We start from the raw sequence: 19,499 nt of genomic DNA, 5'->3' as shown, positions 1-19,499 counted from the left end.
GAAATTATAAACTACTTTTCTCAATGTTAGAACAATAATGTGATGTGGGAAATAATTCATGGTTCTGATAGAAATGGAAAAGATCTAGCTCCCACAGAAAACAATAATGAAATCTAGTAGAAAGCTCAGAATACTTACAAGAAAACTACAGATCTGGATATTTTTTATTCTTTAAAAGGTTTAGATGTTAAATTATCTTTATTTGAAAGCCACAGAAACTTTCTTTTATGGCAAGACATCAGGTAATTCAAGTTGGGTTTAAGAGTACAGTAGGCAAGAAGGTTTCTTTTTTTTTTGGGGGGGGGGAACTCAGCAATTACACAAAATAATTTAATAAAATAAAATTACAAGTGACTTATTAAAAAGAAAAGCTATAAAAATTAAATCAACAAAGCTTAAAATATTTTATCCTTCTTTTAACACGTTGTTTACAATAAAAGTAAGGTGCATTAAGTGGGAACCTTTAGTAAGAATGTAGAATGCCCTTGGATGCCTTGTATAAAGAGTTTGGTAACCAATGTAGTAGGCAGCAGTAAAATATTCTGATGATTCAAATCCTTATTCATCAAGCATTATTCTTAAGCTTACCATATTCACACAATGCACATAAATAAAGGAACTTATAACATATTGAAAAGAAAGTATATTTATTAGATATATAGTGCTCTTCACCAATAATATTGTTAGCAAAAATATTGTTACCTAGTCTGACCTGACGCCATTTCGAAAGGTCAGGTCCTAGGTCACCGATAAACCTTTGTCAGTTTCTGCTGTGTTTTTTACCATTTATATCCGGAAGTGGTGACTACTGAAATCGGCAAAATAAAGTATCAAAAGAAATATATTAATGAATATCATTTAAGTTGACTGACTGGATATATAAAATGGAATTATCTGAACAACATTACAAAAAACAGAAATTCTAAGATCAATGGAAGTATATTAAACATTTTTTTTCAAAACAGTGTCTCCTGACAAAATGTTTGAAATTTCACAAATAAATAAATTATGATAAACCTAAATCAAATTAAATAATTTTTTAAAGCCAAAACTATAAACTACTTAGTACGTTTGTTTCAAGTTTCATGCAGTTTCATTTACTACTTCCACTGTGAGAATGAAAAAAATCAAGCGATATCAATGACACCCCTCCGGTCTGGAGAGGATAAATAATCATTAGGTTTTCCTTTTTTTTTGTTTTGTTTTCTATAACATAGAGAGAGAGAGAGAGAGAGAAATAAGAAAGCCTTACCTGCTGAGGTTGAAGATCACATATGATACTGTTAATGTTGTTTAAAATATCTTCAATAAATGGCATAACTTCACCAAGCTGAACCTACAAACATTGGTGCAAAACATTACTACAGAATAATACCAAAGACCAAAATCAGAGAAAACAGTGTAATAATCAAACTGTAAATGACAATGTAATGTCAGCATTTTCAAACTTACTTGTACAAAATGACGTTTACACTTCTGAGCTATTTTGAGGAATGTGTCACAAGCCATGTCCTGTACACCATCATGGGTTTCTGAGAGTAAATTGAACATACAATGAATACAAGTAGCTAATTAATGATAAATCTCTGTTAATTTAAGTTAGTAAAATAAATTACAACATTTTTAAACTATACAAAAAGTTTTAGTAATAATTATAAAATAACAAGTGTAGCAAGAAGTTAAAGAACAAAAACACCACAGTAAACAGAACAAGCTGTCAGAAGCCTTGAAATTTGTGAAACTAGTTTTATTACATTTGTGTCCTCTTCAGTCTCACATTATCTTCTAGCAAGCAAACTGGCCAACAATGTGTTGATCAGCTGTCCTGCCAGAAGACACACAAATGTTTCAAAACTAGTCTCTACATAACCATAACTCCTGACAGTTTGTTCTGTTTACTGTGGAAAATGAAAATTTTAAACAATTTGTCTAATTTTTTCAGATTACCCAGAACATAAATTTATAATTGGAATGTTCAAATTAGAAACTTTTTTTAAACTTATATTTTATTAATATTTATTTGGAATAACACAATAAAAACTTGAACTACAAACTTTATATTAGTTCTATGCCAAACCATTTCATTTTTGGTTTTTATTTAGGGAGAAGAAATATTTAACCTCACTGGTAGAAAGGTAAAACTTTTTTATATTCAAAGTAAAGTAGCAAATCTTAGACTCTTAGTAGTTTTATGCACATTTCTAGATCAAATAGACTGAAAATGGTGAAGAAACTTGATGGTACTGTATAAACTGTAATTGTGCTTGTTGCAACTTGTGTTTTAGTACTTCCAAGTTCATAGAGTTAGCAAAATCATTAATACACTATGACAGATAGGAATATTTTCTTGCTTACAATTTATTTGCTATAAACCTCTCTTCCTTACACAAACTCTAAGTTTCTAACGATAGCACACTTTCATTGAATTTAACAATATTACAGTTTTATAACTTTTTCATTGTTGTTCCAGTTTAAGTAATAACTGCCAAGCATCACAGTGAACTTTACTATAACGAGCATCATCAAGATAAACTGAGATTTTTTTTTTTAAACAGCTGTAAATAAATTTCTAAAATGATTGAAAAAGTAACTTTCAAGAACAAGATATAGCAAGATAAACAACTTGTAAAACTTGGTTTTCTAGTCAACAGCTACAGGCATGTTCCGTAATGGCACAGTATACATTTTATTATTTCACACACTTTTTTTAAGCATTGTAAATTTACTCAAAAAAATGTAATTTTAATTCAAAGAATATTTAATGGTAATCATACTTTTTTTTTTTTTTTGAAGTGTCTGTATTTCAGATAAAGTTTCAATTGTGAGTTACTGAATTTTATAAATGCAAATGAAGTAAGCAAAATCATTTCATCTGGCTAGAAAATGGTAAGTAATCTTCTAGCCTGTATTAAAGTTGTGAAGGCAATGATGGGCAAACATATCAATTTAAAGTACCATCAAATTATTATTTTTGTACAGTTGTAAGAAAAATTAATAATTTAAAAAATGTTCCATAAAATAATACAGATATTGAGTTATCAACAAAAAGAAAAATACTAATATCAATGAAAAGATTTATAATATACTAAGTGTGTAATATTCCTTCTCCTCCCAATAAGTTTATTACACATTCTATCTTTAGCACATTCTTTTCTTTTTTTTTTAATATAAGTTTTATTCAGATATGAAGTTCAGATCCAAATGAAATCTTTTGTGAGTAAAATCTGTCTCACTAATAATAACTCTTAAGATTTGTTTGGATTTTCAGTAACTTACAAATTTTACATATACATTTTTGATGACCCAATTATACATTATACACTTTTCAATAACATCAAACCCCAATATGTTAAAAATAACTTAATTTTACACCCAATTCCTTCTACAACATCAAATAAAAGAAATATTACATTTAAGAAGCACTTATTTCTCATATTTTGTGATTCATATACTGGTTACTATAATAATTGTGCAAAAACATTTTAAAAAATATTTTATACCAATTTATACTGATATTGTACTAAAAGCCCCTTTTTTGAGCTATTACATATTAGAAGGTTTTTCATCAAGGAAATTTCACTTGAAGAATAGAGAATATAAAAAAATGTATGTAATGAAACCCAGATTTTCTATTTTCCTAGTTATGAGATAAAAAACATGATCAAAGGTTTTTAAAAACAACAAAAAATCAAAGCTAAACCTACCATGCATAAATTCAAATAGTTTATTTACAACAGTTTTCAAGAACTTCCAGTGAGCCCTTAAGAACCTTGGATACTGCCCCACGACATACATTATATTTGAAGCAATTATTGCTTTGTTATCTTTTCCTTTTTTCCCTTCACACAATCCTAGTAACTCCTGTAACATGAGCAATTTTTAATTAATAAGAAAAGGAAAAACTAACAGTTTCTAATTACATTTAAAAGTTACAAGTTAAGTAACCTTCTTATATTCTAGCAAAGACAAATGCTTCTTACACTGTCCCATTCTCATAACAACATGGCAACAAAACATTTCACAACTTTGTACAATGTCCTGATTTTCATAACATTTTTATCATCCTGTACACTAACTGCTATTTGTACACTACTGGTTCTGATTACAATTTTGCCAGACAACTGACAGTTGTATTAAAAGTTTACATATTAAAGTTTTTATCACAACTTAGTAAGTGATTGAAAAGAATGCATTTCATAACTGCATAATTAAAAAGTTAAGCAGTTACATTGTACACAAAGTGATACATGCTATAACTTCTTTAAGCATGAAGTATTGTACAAATTAATTATACTTAACTGTACGTGTATCTTGTTTCATTTTATACATTAACCAGCTATATAATGTGCAGCTTCCCTTTCACCTAAATAGAGCTACAAATGGCCCAATGAGTGATGATGAGATATTTTTATTATTTTCAGTTACCAGTACTTCACTAAAACAAATTGTTGTTTGTTCTTCCTTAACTCAACAATGCTGTAGTGACAACTGTAGGCCACTTAACCAGTTTATTATAATAACCAAATATCCAAGCAACTGAGAGAATATACTTTAATACAAGATGCAAAAACTAAGTAAATGCAATTTGACGGCCACTCTTTTTAACATTGCAAAATATTTTATAATCCTTGTTTCAATCTGCACTATTCTCTATGTTTTTTTAATTCAAAAATAATTTATCCTATGATTATTTTATTAATTTAAAACAGAGTTAGAACCAGCAGTACACCATTAACTTTGTATGTGTGCCAACAAGTTGCAGTTTTGTTAATTTATGCATACAAGTAATCATTTTTTTTCTTATTTAATTCTTTACCCACTTTTTAAGTTAATATTGATTATTATTTATGTCATATTTAAATTATTAAAAAGGTTAGCTGAAATGCTACTAAAAACATTTCAAAGAAATAAAAGCAATTTCCTTTAAGGTTTAAAGTAATGATAATTTAAACTCCACAAAGTTATAACACATAAAATACTGGCTTAACTATAAACTGGAAAATAGAGCAATTTTGATGTTTTGCAGCCAATCACTTTGCACAAAGTTGATTGCACTGATTGCTTGTCAGTGAAACCCAAAACTTCCACTATGCAGTCTTTTGATCCATAAAATGCAGTTAGATCATTTTAAAAGTGATGATTCAAGTTACAAGTTACAGGGAAGTTAACTTAATAAACAACAAACAAAAACTTTCACCATTATTTTTTACAATTTGACTACCAAATCACATTACACTTTATGCTGTTCAGCCTTGTCTTACCTTCTTATTTTCTTTGACCATAATGACACAAAAGAAAATTAAGTATAACATTCAAATAAAAAAGTTACAAGTAAAATTTAGAAATAAATCAAAACTCTAAGATGTACTTGAAACTCACCTTGATGACTGTTACCAAGAATCGTTTTTCATCATCTTCATACATGGCTCCACTAATTGATCCAATAGCCCAACAAAGCTGATAAAAAATAAATCTTTATATAACATTTCTTTTTATTTACAAACTTACCATTAGTAAGGATAGCCGAGTTTTGTCTCCTGTATTGTCATGCACTGTCATAGAAGTGCAAGAAATGTAAACCTATTTAATACTGAAAAAAATCTCTGATGACTGTCCTATATATCAACATCTCAATAAATACTTTTACAATAGACAGTTACCAGAGTATTTAAGTTAATGATGTGTTGCTATAGCAACTGAGATATTACTCAACCCAGGTACTCACAAATGTCAGGTAATGAAATAACGATTTTCATACAAATACTTCACTCATATATTGAACTTTATTTGAACCATACATTTCCATGCACTCTCTAGCACTGTTTATTGTGTGGGATACTAAAATTAAATTGACAATGGATTCTTTAAAAGAAAAAGAATAAACAAAACATAAGATGGAGAGTATGATTACATATGTTATTGTGAACAAAATAATCAGTGTTCTATGCAGAACAAAAAATATGGTAAGCAGTAAATCACTCTTCTCATATGCTTAGTCCAACTGTCTAGCAGCACTAAAAAAACCTATTAGCATCATAACAAAATAACAGAAATATCCTTTAACAAAATGTATTTTAACTAAAAATTTAAGGTTGTAAATAAATCTAACTTATAGGAATTTTGCATAACAAGTGCACAACTTCAATTTAATTAAAACATATTAGTAATCTCACTAAGCCTATTTTAAATAACTTTATTCAAGTCTAATCCAAAAGTGTAACTTTTTTTTTTAAACTAGTTCATAAGCAAATACTATCATGGATTTTAAACTATGTGCTATAAAAATTTGAGATTTTTTTCAAAAAATTTTAAATACAAGCTGAAATATATTTTCCACTGGTTATAAATTGTGATTTATAATCTATAAACTTATTCACAATTGTTTCACTTAAGTATTATAGAAATACATAAACATTTATTCTACCCTACATTATTCAAATAAAATATGTAAATATTGCAAATCCAAACACATACAGTATTTAAATTTTTCCATGACCATTCCGTTCCATTAACTTGATTACTAAGTTTTTCAGTCATAATTTGTTCTGTGTCAACATAGTCCAAATGGGTCAGGTAAACTGCAAAACACAAAATACTAATTGAAAATTCTGTATATTAAAAATTATTTTCCATTGAAATAAATACATGATAACCACAATTTTTAAGCTTCCAGCCATAACTTCCAAACAACATATCCCATTCAATCTTCCCAACATACATGCAATTCCTATGAAAAATGTAAAATTTCATGTCAAAACAGCTTTTACACACAAATCAATTTGGAATGTTCTTTTCAAGAGAAAAAAATTCAACAATAAAATTCATACATTGAAATTAATGGTATCTCAATTTCAGAATAAGAGTAAAGATTGAGATTTGGCAATACCTGAATTTAATGTTATTGGCATAACAGAACAATCTTAAAATCTTTCACAGTATAGTATTAAATTATCTGATAGCAACATTGAAAGATAGCAGACTCTAACATTGGTATTTAGTGAAGTGCATTCTGATGTGTGTCAATTTTGAGAAAACTACAACAAATCACAAAGGTGCAGAAGTTTGCTCCAAAAATATTTATCATGTGTCATGAAACTTTTGACAATGGCAGCCATGATGAAGGAATTATACAAAAATATAAAAAGTCAAATAGATATAAAAGATTCAGAAACTCAACACTTTCTTATAAATGACTTTTCTTCTTCAAGAGGAAAAAAAGGAAAAAAAAAACAAAAGTATCACATGAACAGAAAAGTGTCTTGGGTTGTCACAGGGCCAAAAATGGCATCAAGTTTTCAAAATTATACATGATCTATCCCCTCAAGTTAACTTTAAAATAGTCAAACTTTTAAGTATACTATCATATATATACAAAAACTAGCTTTCAGTTCAACCTTTGTGTGAGTCACGTGTAACAACACAGTATATAACTTTGATACATTTGGAGTTTCATTGCATTAATTTATAAATGGTCTACAAAAACCCAATTTATATTTAAAAGTCTAACAGTTATTGTGTCAAGTGTCTGTGTTTCAAATACAAAGACTTTTAAAAATTGACAGTAATTTCATGTCAAAAGTGGTATTGAGCTAGTCACAAGATTTTAAAAGGTTGAGGTGTATTACTTAATTTTCAGATAACAACCAAAAGATCACATAAATACAACAGTAGTACGAACTGAAAGACAAGAAATCCTAGAAACCTTGCAAGAAGCAATTCCAAAAGGTTAAGACAACACCTGATGTTACGCACTATCATGGCACAAATCTTTCTGATGGCTCCCAAACTCTTGTAACCATTTTTTTTTTTTTTTTTTTTTATTAACGAGTGATGATATAAGGTTGGCAACAAGCATGCCATTCCATTGGCACTTAAGCAACTTTCATAAATCTAAGGAAACATTTTCCATGTAAAGCATGAAGATTCATATAAATCTTTAGATTTTTTTCAAAGTTGCTGAAAAATATACAAAAAATTTAATACATTTTAAAACCTTGAAAGTCTTAACTGTATCAACATCATGTTTAGTTTTAAACTTTACACTTTATTGAAAATAAAACAGATATTTATCAAATAAATTTAAATGAACTAAGTTAATTAGGTACCTAATGCCTCTCTCATATTTTTGTACAGCTGTATTGAGTCTGTGTCCTTCATAAATTCTCTTACTACCTCCCCCTGTTCATTCTCCACAACCAACACTTCTTCTGGTTTTGCCATTCGACCAATCATAATATATCTTAACTGCAGAAGTAAAACAATTAAACCTTATAATTTTTATGAATATTTTTCTGAACTTATACAACAGATAAAATAGTGCTATACCATTATATCTTAAGATGTACTTTCCATAAGCCAATTCCTATAAGCAATTAATAATCTAGTTTACTACAAAACCTTTGATGCAATGGAAATGCTTTTTCCAAAGAAAAAAGAAATATTAAATTGGTTAATATAACTGTGGCTACAGTTATAATTTCTTGACTTCCAGTAAATTAAATTATACATTTCATTAACAAAAAGCAAATATTGTTTTTTTAAAATTTATGTGGATGCATTATGACTTGCTTATACTCAATGGGAAAACTGTATGAATTGCACTGCTATCTATATTTTAAATACTTTGAAACCAAATAGTAATATAAAGCACAGAAAAACAAATTCAAGAAATGAAACTATTATGAACAAAATAATATGTTACACTTACTTTAGTAAACACAGGCTGATATAATTGTTTCCTGGGAGAAACAAGAGTACCAGGGCCACAAGAAAGAATAACAGGTGATGTGGCAACTCCACTAAATGGGTTTTCTCTGTACAAGTCAGCTGCTAAGGAGTTCCAGTACTCCAGACATATCTTAAAGATCTCAACCTCCTCAACTTCAGATATAAGCAATAAATAATGTAGGGCCTAATAAAATGTTGAAACAAAGCAGTAACATAACTAATAAAAACATGAACAGAACTGCCTAGTCTGTAGATTTTTACCTGCATTTTTGTATTAGTGTTTTGAAAAATAAATTACTCTTTGTAGGAAAATACTGGTAACACTTTCAAAACAAATTATTTCTTCAGTTATTAATTTGACTCAAACAATTCTCAATTTTGTTCACTAATCATAATCAGTTCTATCTAAAAACAATTTTGTGTGATACAGAAACACATTACCATGATAACACTTTTTATATTATACCTTTAGCAAGCCCAATATACATTTGCTACCAAATTACTATTTACACCATTAGTAAACATTGCATTGCAGTTTGTGCATTTCCAATAAACTTCAACTTGTTTTAGAAATTGTGTCTGAAATCGAACACTTAAATTATCTTTCCACTGTAATATATTAATAAAAAGAATAAGAAAACGTAATTAATGACAGATCTCCACACTACCAAAGCTTAATTGTTTTAATTTGAAATCAAATAAGAATACTAAAATTTAAAACTTACCCCCTTTCAAACAACCTTAACTGTGCAAACATGGCAATTTTTGTAAAAAACAAACCATCAAATTATAATTACCAAATCTTTTATGCAATGATGAACAATACTAAAATTCCCTGATACTAAGTAAAAAAGATATGCACCATCTTGGTTATTTATCCGAAACTGATTGAGACTGATATAGATGATACTTAATAAAATGCAACTGCTTTGACTACACACAAACTTTCTCCATAATTTCTTAATGTACCTCAAAGAACAAAACATAAAATGTTCATATGACAATATCATAATTAAGAATTATGTTAAATTTCATACTTTTTATCATACTATGGAAAATTCAGGATTTATTTTTAATATTGCCTTATAAAATTAAGACCTTTAAACTTGTATACTACTAAAATATGAATTATTAACTAAGCTTAAGGCCATATTTATTGGTATACCATGAAAAAACAGTTTAATTAAAGTCTGAATATATCTCACTAAAATAAAAATAAAACACCAAGTCCAGGAAAAGCTTGCCCATAGAGTGATAACTATATATGTAAATGCTACACATAATTAAAATCCATAAAAACAGTATTAAAGAAGACTCATTATAGAAACTTGTGTAAAACGTACAAGAAAAGGTAAATTATGTTTTAATTCTTTACAAAATATGCAATACTCACTGTCAACAGAATCTCATGAAGTTCACTTCGTTTTTCCACCAAATTACCATGTTCTTTTAAATATGTACAGAGGAACAAACTGAGGTTTTGGATAAATTTCTGTTCTTCATCTTGTCCATTAGAATATGCCTCTTTAATGTTGGTTGCAGGGGGAAGCATCTGTAATGGAACAAAACATTTCATCTCTAATGTTAATATAAGAATCTTTTTTCAAGTTTCTTGAGCAACAACTATGTAGTAATAATGCAAACAGAAGTACCTTTCATAGGCAATATTTATCTAACAACTGACAGAAACATCTTTCATGACCACAATATTTAACTGAAAAGGCTAGCAAAGACATCTTTTATGGGCAATATCTAACTAAAGGTGTTTCCACACATTTTATATTTTAATTTTAAATACTTTTCAGTCAATAACTTCACTTATAAACAAAAATAACCTTTATAATACAAAATACACACATTTTTAGTGTTGAAGTAAATTATAAATTAAGTACCTTGTCACAAATAAGGGCAACATGATTTTTATATGAGCTTAATTTCTTGATTTACTTTCTCTGAGTAACCAAACATGAGAAATAATTTACATTCATGGCTTGCAAATGATAATGCTCATATTTAATTGCTCAGAAATTCAGTGAAACATTGTACATTTTAAACAGCTTTATAGTATTTCAATTAAAGCTACAAGTTTAGCTTCACACAATGCAATAGTTTCAATGAAATAAGTTACTTGGAAAATAAATCTCACATAACCTACATCATTTCACAAGCTCAAATGAGATCACAATTCATACAACTTATCTGTACTTAATAACATTTAAGAAATAATATTGAAGATTTTTTTCTCCTAGGTTTCATTTGTTTAATTTTGAAACAAGTTATTTTTTTGAAATCAAGTTTACTGTTATCTTTAAACCATTTTAATAAAGAGTTAGCAAAAAGTCAGTTTAGACAAAAGTTTTAATTTGTGTAAATCAGTCAAACATTTTAATTACAAACTAAATTATTTTCATATCCCAGTTTAACCCCAACTAAAGTTACTTCCCATACTTTCATATCCAGCTAGTTTTTATTCCCTCTGATTGTTTTTCATGTGTATTTTAACTCCTTTGATTGGCCACCTCTTGTAAACAGCTACTAAATTTGCTGTAACTAGGTCCAAACGTATCCATTACATAAGTAAATAATTCCAGATTGTTAAGAAGAATTTGTTGAAATACAAACCAAATGCACATAACAGAAATAAAATCAGGCATGCACAGGACACTAAAATTAAAATTTCAAGCACAGGTGCATACTAACAGTAAGATTGTAGCATATTAATTTATTACGTCTATATACCAACTACTAATCATAACATTTATTTCAAGGAGATTCTATTTGATCACAGATTTCACAGAAGTTGTTGATTGTTCTCACATAAATACTGGTTACCTTAATGACACTGACACTACTCAAGAAAAAATATCTGTATTGTGTCAAAAACATACTCTACAATATACACAGCAGGGAGGATATCAATTTGGTATGTGTAACAATCCTCTACTGGAGACAGTTTTGCCACAAGGAATCTAATAAAACAAGCTTTTGCAAACAAAGCAACCTCTATCATCAATATTTATTCCTCACACACACTTCAACAACTGCACAAGGGTCAATAAGTGCAGTGTGGGTTGTACTCAATTTTTATGACTTACAAAGAAAATAATAGTCTTAACAAAGAAAATTAGAAGATAAAACATACTTCTTTAATACATTTGTTTACTCTTTCTGTGCACATTTTTTTTTGTTGATACAAGTTTCTACACATAAAAAGAAATACCTGGTCAGCAGTAACTTATCAAATAATTAAAATAATCCCATCCCTTAGCTGACTTCTTACAAGAAGTTATGCTGTACCATTTATAAATTAACCTTTCATAATTTTTGTAAAGAAATTTCAAAACATGAAGATTAAGTCTTACACAGAAAACATTACGTATCTTTACCTGTTCAAGTTGATTCATAGTCTGTTTGAATAACAGAATGAACGTATCTGAGTAATGGGAAGCATTTACACCAGCTGAAAAATAAACAAAATGCACATTTTAAACTTTAAACAAGTTGTACAGAACAAGAACAGATTTTAGCATAAAATTCTTGTTCTCTAACACTACTTTCTCACCATAAACTTTTTAAATTATTAATTCTCAATCCCCAAGACTCGTATGAACAATATGTCTTTTATTTAAAAGATGGTTCTGGATACAATTTCAAATGTGTGTGTGAAATTAATTTCACTTTACTTATCACTGTACATCATTTAATTCTTTCCACACATTTTCAGTCGAGGTGACTGACTAACTGCAAAGTAACTATCAGTTTTCATGATATAACTTTTATGTTTCATATATCTCCATAAAATTTTGCATGCTCTCAATAAACATTTTAAATCTCTTGTGCATATACAGATCAGATTTTTTAATGAAATATTTTTACAGAAGATTTGTCCATAAACATAAGGAAACACTGTGTTAATTGCTTCAAATGCAGGGTGAATTCCATCTTACTATTAAAAATAATTTCTCTTCATCTGAAAATTTTCAAGTTTCATCTGCATAAGTTCTAAAATCTTGTAAATAAATAAACTTTTTCTTATATCTTACTTTCTCTAACCTAACTCTATACAAACATGATGGTCAGTTTGATTGACCTTGGAATCAACACAAAAAATGATATAAATCTAAATTACCTTTTTCTTTCTAGAATAATTGTAGATTGTAACAGGAAACTACAATAGCTTATTCTAACTAGCTTAAAGCCCATAGCAGTTTATATTGGTTTATACTTAATTTTTCTGTTTTACCATTCTTTCAATCATATCTAACTTGACAAATGCATTCAGTATTACAACATGGAATGATGTGATGCATATAAGCTGCTTGCAAGTGTGTGTACCCTTTGAATATTTTACTTCATTATCTTAACTAATTTAATTTTGTAATTTTCTAATTCTTACACAAGTTACTTTTATAACAATAAATGAAAAATACACATGAAAAATAGTACTTACAGCAGTAGCATACTAATAATATGTTTGAGAACTATTATAATTTAAGACTTTATAACTAAGAAAATAGGGCTTAAATTCCCTTAGCTTCACAATCTGAAAGCCATGAGATAAACTTCAAACTGAAGATGATATTGTTATTACTCTGTGCATAAAACAATGTAATATTATCAATTATTCAAAACATTAAAACTATGTTTCTCTATTGGTTATAAATGATGTAGCATAAAACATCAAAGGATTAATAATAATTTGTGAAAGAGAATACGACAAATGGATGTGTCAAGTTGGTCTAATGTTCTAATATATGGGTCAATAAACAAATAAGAGTGAGAGTTATAAAAAAATAATTTTGCTCTAGTAATATCTATGTTATAATGAATAATTTGCATTCATTTCCATTCTTTGTATAGAGAGAGAGATAGGTGGTAAACAAATTAGAAAAGGAAAAAAAATGTTATAATTCTCATACTAGGAAAGGCTAATGATTTAGAAGAATCAATCCATATGAAATTAAGAACTTAGAGCGTAAATAAAATTAAAATTTGATTTGTTAAATACATTTTGACACCACATTTATTAGTATACATAAACAATAAAGAAGTTTAATTAAATTGTCATTATAACTATAAAAGGTCATGACATGTAATTTAACCTACTCATAAGATGATTAAAGAGCCTAAAATATAGTATAGGTTGCAATAGCAGATATATAGTAAAGATGTAAATATAGTAAAGACTGGATAAAGAACGCTTCTTCATTCTAAGACAGGATAAAGAACTTTTCTTCATTCCCTCGGGTAAATTTCTGGCATTTTGAGAAATTTTTATCACAAGATCACAGGCAATTCAGAAACCAGTAAAATAAAGAGATATAAGTTAATCATTTTAATCATAATAAAGTTCCTGCATACTTCTTTAGAACAATTTCCTTTAGTTCATAAAATACATGAAAACAATTAAAGGTTATTTGCACGTATACCTTCTCAAATATAAAATAAAAACTGATGGCTTTATTCACAGATTTTTAGTCACAAATAAAAAACTGAGTTTCTACATTCACCCATGAATCCTTTATTAAACATGGCAAAGTTTTAGTGTCTCAAACTGACAAACCTTGTATAGAATTAATATAGAGAAAATAACAGAAAATACAAAATTCCACTGAAATAAAAAGTTTGAATTATATTTAGAAGGTTTTAGGGATTACACAAAGGAAATATGAGATTTTTGAGATCATAAAAAGTATTTATCTTAACATGAAAATTGCTTTGCACAAGGACTAATCCAAGCAAATGTTCATTATATTAATGGACATCTTTTAGTTATTAAAAATACTTCACTAAAAATGTGATTTGTTGTACATGGAAGACTAATAATGTCAACTGAAACACTGTCAAATTTTGTGAAGATATACATATTATATTGAAAGAGATTTTAAATCCATAAAGGCTTCAAAAAGAGTACAAAGTGGTAAAGAGGTTGGTGAAATTGACTGAGCCTGTGCCTGTGTTAAGAAAGGTAAATTAACATGCATCTTTCTTAATACTATTTTTGTAAAATAACATAATCCAAATTTGTCCATAAAAGATAGACCTCAAGATATATGTTGCTATACTTCTTTATACAGTTTCACATAATGAAAATTCTCAAGCTAACCAACATTCATATTTTGTGATTTTTTTTTTCATAATACCAATACTCCTGGTCCCTTAAACAAAAACTGGGTATTACAGGTATTTCTAACACCCCCAACAAAGAAGCATTGCTAAGTAATATTTTCAACCATCTTTCCTGCTGCTAATATGCAATTACAAATAAATTCTATAAGCAAATGTTCTTAAATGTACTTACCAATCTCTGTCAGACACTTCAAAGTAACATTTCTAAACATTGGAACATTCAAGAACTGCAACAAAAATCAACTTTGAGTATTATTCTTCTGATAAAAACACATACAAAAAAAGGTACATTATATTTTTAACAGAACTTAGTCTCTGCATAAACCTACCACAATGCACTAAATAGCATTCATTGTAATATGCAGACTTAGAAAAAACTGTTACAGCTTGTTCCTTGTTACCCAAATACAATCTAGTAACACACCCATTAGTTACAGCCATGAATTTTAGAAATAGTTTTGAAAATATAAACAATTCTGTCCATAATGCATAATGCTAATTTTCACTCATCCTCAACAATGGATTAAAAAAAAAGAAACTTTTGGGTCACCTGTACAATCAGTTATGAATAAAGAGCAATGGAAAGGTATTTGACTACTAAGTATTTCAAAACACGTTTCTATTTTGTTTGCTGAAGCACATTACTTAAATAACTTTTAAATAACTACTAGTAATTGATTAGTTCACCAACAAGTTAAAAAAACTAAATTAAACCTAAACTGACAAATACCTGTTCCAGGAATCTACAGTCAAGGTATCTCTTGAACCATTAAAGCAAATAATCAGCTACAAAAAAATAAATTTTTAAGTTAAACTAATGTGATATAAATTTCATCTTGCATATTAAAAGATTAATAGTTCTGTCTAAGAGCCACTTTGACTACCTGCTTCTTGTTTGAATTTTGTACAAAGCTACACAAAAGCTATCTGTGCTAGCCATCCCTAATTTAGCAGTGTTAGGCTAGAGGGAAGGCAGCTAGTCATCACCACCCACCACCAACTCTTGGGCTACTCTTTTACCAATGAATAGTAGGATTGACCATCGTATTATACTGTCCCCACGGTTGAGAGGGCGAGCATGTTTGGTGCGACAGGGATTTGAACCCACAACATCTGATTTTAAGTCAAGTGCTTTAACCATCTATATTAAAGAGAAAAACTGCCAATATATATTTTAAGAGAAATTTCAAAAATTGTTCCAGCGATTATGAACCCATTAGTTGTGGAAAAGGTTTGGAGAGTTTATTAGAAGTTGATTCACAAATCATTTAACAAAATCTAGAATTTCATTGGATAGTCAACATGGTTTCACTAAGGAAAGTCTTGCCTTACAAATCTTTTGACAAAGTTATATCTTATGTAGATGAGGACATGGGCGTAGATTTGGTACAACATTTAACAAGGTTCCACAAAGGCTTATCAAAAATAGGTAGGTTAGAAAATTTGATAGAAGAGGGGCTGGTTGGAAAAAACCAGAAGGTTATTACAAACGTAGTTCAGTCAAACTCGATTAATGTCACAAGGTGGTACCTCAGGGTTCAGCCTCAGGACCTTTTTTAATTTATTTATATCAATAACAAACATGAAGGAAGAGTCAATAAATTACTTAAATTTGTAGATGATATTAATGTCTTGGGTGTTGCTGGCTGTGAAGAGTATGCTGCTGATTTACAAAAGGATTTAGATTATTTACAGAGTTGGGAAAATAAATGGCAAATGGATTTTAGTTATAATAAATGCAAAATTATGCCTGTGTATTATCACAACTTGAATTACAGGTATAATTTGAATAGAAATAACCTTAAAAGTGTCAGGAAAGAAAGTGATCTGGGTGTAACAGTCAATCAATCTCTAAAGCCATCCAAGCAGTGTGCTTTGCCAGTAGGATTTTAGGTTGTATTTAAAATACAAGTCTAAAGAGATTATAATTTCATTGCATAGGTCACCGGTTAAGCTACATTTGGAATACTGTGTTCAGTCGTCTTAGGTTCCTTACTTTAGAAAAGGCAACAAATTGTTGGAAATTGTTCAAAGAAAAATTACTAGTACGATGTCTGGTGATGGAAAGGTTGTCACACGAGGAGAGTTCAAAATACCTCATGCTGTTTTCTTCTGAAGATTTAGAAGGGATCTAAATGAAGTGTTTAAGGCTGTAAAGGGAATTGATAGTGTTGATTCTTACTAACAATGAGAATAGCAGAACTACAAGACACAAGTATAAATTTTGGCAGGGTAGGAGTAATGTTCAGCTAAAACAGTTTTATTTTTCTAACAGGGTGATGTTATAGAGGCATTAAATTTATATAAATTTAAGAGAAACTTGAAAAGTATATGAATGGTAACAGCTGGCTTTAACTTTTTTTTTGCTTTGTTTTTCAAGTTAATTTAATTTAGAGTATAGGTCAACAGAGATGGACTAATATATCCAATGTTGTCAAAAAAGTTATTAAAAAGTTAGGACTTTTAATACTTTTACCAGCTGATGAACAAACTGAAATAGTATTTTATCATTGAAACTTACTAAGAGACAATTGAAAAAAAATTAAACTTATTACAAAATGTCAGGATTCAAAGGCTATGTCAATGCATTTGTTGACCTGCATTCAAAATTTTACTGAACTACTATTTTATAAACTTATGTCAATGTTTGAAATCAAATTGTAGATTATAATTCAAACTTTATTATTATATGTTAATTTTTTAATTTAAAAGGAAATATTAAAAAACATTTTAAATACAGATTTTATTCAGTTATGTGGTATGTTGAATGCAGAGTTGTTTAAAATTAGATGTTTGAGATGACATAATAGTCTATAAGTTTGTACAAAGTAGAAACTCAAATTACTGTTATTGATGAGCTAGAATATAAAATAACCTCATCTTTTAATTTTACTCAGATATAGCTTATATACTGAATCAAACTTGGTAGCCTCGTTCAACTCTTTCCATTTTTGAAACAGTCCCTTTCATACTTTTATTACAGGATGTGACATGTGAATAACCAATCAACAGCTTAGAATGCCCCAAGAGTGGTTTTCCTGATCATTTTAATCTTTGAAAAGGCTTCCACATTCGTTTGATCCATGTTTTCAAGGAGATAAATTTCATGTTTTGTAAAATTTTAAACAACCTCAGTTAATAAGCTGAATAAATTACAATGGAATTTTATGGTATCACAGTAGTCTAAAATATTTTGGCCATTCAACTGATGTATATAAAATCTAAAAAGAAAATTGTTTGACATCCTCCAACGTACAAAATTTTAAAAGGCTTAGCAACTTATGTCCACTACAACTAGGTACAAAGGTTGTAGCAACAAGAGGTAATTCTTTGCTTTACTTCTTAGTTTACTATTTTATATTTAAAGAAAAATGAGTTTAATAATTTATTTCTAAATAGTAATAATCTACATACATATACAATGTATAATACCTGAAATGTGATTGTATATTACAAAATACTGTCCATGAAAACACAGCCAAGACTAAAGGTCAGTTTTACATTACTGGATATCATGACTTAAGAGCACCTGCACTTTGTCAATGCAAGCTATGTAATGTTAGATAGGCATAACTGGAAGATCAATATAATAAAATACAAATATATATATAGTGTCATATACAGCATTACAAGACTTAAGCTATTTAGGCTAAACATTGGTATTTTCATTATAGCATGTAGTCATTCTAGTACAAAAATGGCATATCTAATACTTATTTCCTAATTTTTTAAGATGATTATGAAGTTGGTTAAGTGACAGACTCCACATAGTAAGAGTATAGAAAATTGCATAAAACAAATGTTTTAAATGAATTTAGGACATTTTAGAGACTTTGGGGACAAAGATTAGTTTTTATAACCATAACAAAATCACTTTGCACTCAAGACTAGTAATGAAACACTATTTACACAAACAAATCTTCAGTAAAAATATTTCATTACAAAATCTAATTCTTTTAAAATACTTGTAACCTTTACTAAAAGTATAACAAATATGTAAAGATGCAAATGCAGTATCAAAAGTTATAGTGTAAATACTTAGTGTACAAATGTATATATGAATTTGTGTATGTTATACCAAGTCCACTGCAAAAGGGTCAACTTATTTAAATTAAAAATAACTTAAAAAGTTTTTCAATAAAGTATGATACTTTAAGGAAGTTAATTTCAAATAACACAGAAGCAGTAAACAAATTGCTCAGTGTATATTTGTTTTCACTCATGAACCAATAAAATGAGTTATCTGGACTGAACACACTACAGGTATTGAACTTTGAATTTTAGTGATACGAACCCTCAAATGTACTTATGAGCCAATGAATAACACAAAACATCCCAAAGACTCCCAAATGCACCATATCTGCATTAAATCTCAAAACTAGTTTTCCATACTTAATCCTGAAAGGAAAGTGGCTTTTCTACACTAGTTAATATACAAGTATAGCCTGCAGATTTATGAATAAAAAACTGAAACATTTTATTTTGTGTTAAATATGACAACTTTAATTTTCAAACACTGTACTTATGTGTAATAATTTCTCTATTATAGAAAGCTCTTTGAAGTTAAACTAACAAAAAATATACTTTAAGTGAAATTACTCTGTGATTCCAAATAAAACTGACTTCTCTTGTAAATTTCCGAA

The 19,499-nt window shown here is 28.5% G+C and overlaps 1 protein-coding gene across 1 annotated transcript in view; it reads right to left on the bottom strand.

Annotated features, from left to right (window-relative positions):
• The window catches only part of LOC143222862 (exportin-1-like), an 85,783-nt gene that overhangs the window by 32,922 nt on the left and 33,362 nt on the right, over positions 1–19,499 (bottom strand). The window contains 10 exon segments of the mRNA XM_076449967.1: positions 1,253–1,336; positions 1,453–1,532; positions 3,705–3,861; positions 5,380–5,457; positions 6,475–6,578; positions 8,106–8,244; positions 8,708–8,911; positions 10,121–10,279; positions 12,114–12,187; positions 15,029–15,083. Of these exon segments, the coding sequence (XP_076306082.1) occupies positions 1,253–1,336; positions 1,453–1,532; positions 3,705–3,861; positions 5,380–5,457; positions 6,475–6,578; positions 8,106–8,244; positions 8,708–8,911; positions 10,121–10,279; positions 12,114–12,187; positions 15,029–15,083 (1,134 nt within the window).

The sequence above is a fragment of the Tachypleus tridentatus genome, chromosome 8, assembly GCF_004210375.1.
Source record: "Tachypleus tridentatus isolate NWPU-2018 chromosome 8, ASM421037v1, whole genome shotgun sequence".
In the NCBI taxonomy this organism is placed as follows: Eukaryota; Metazoa; Arthropoda; class Merostomata; order Xiphosura; family Limulidae; genus Tachypleus; species Tachypleus tridentatus.
Note: the sequence above shows the minus strand (reverse complement) of the source record. Positions and strands in the feature narration are given on the sequence as shown.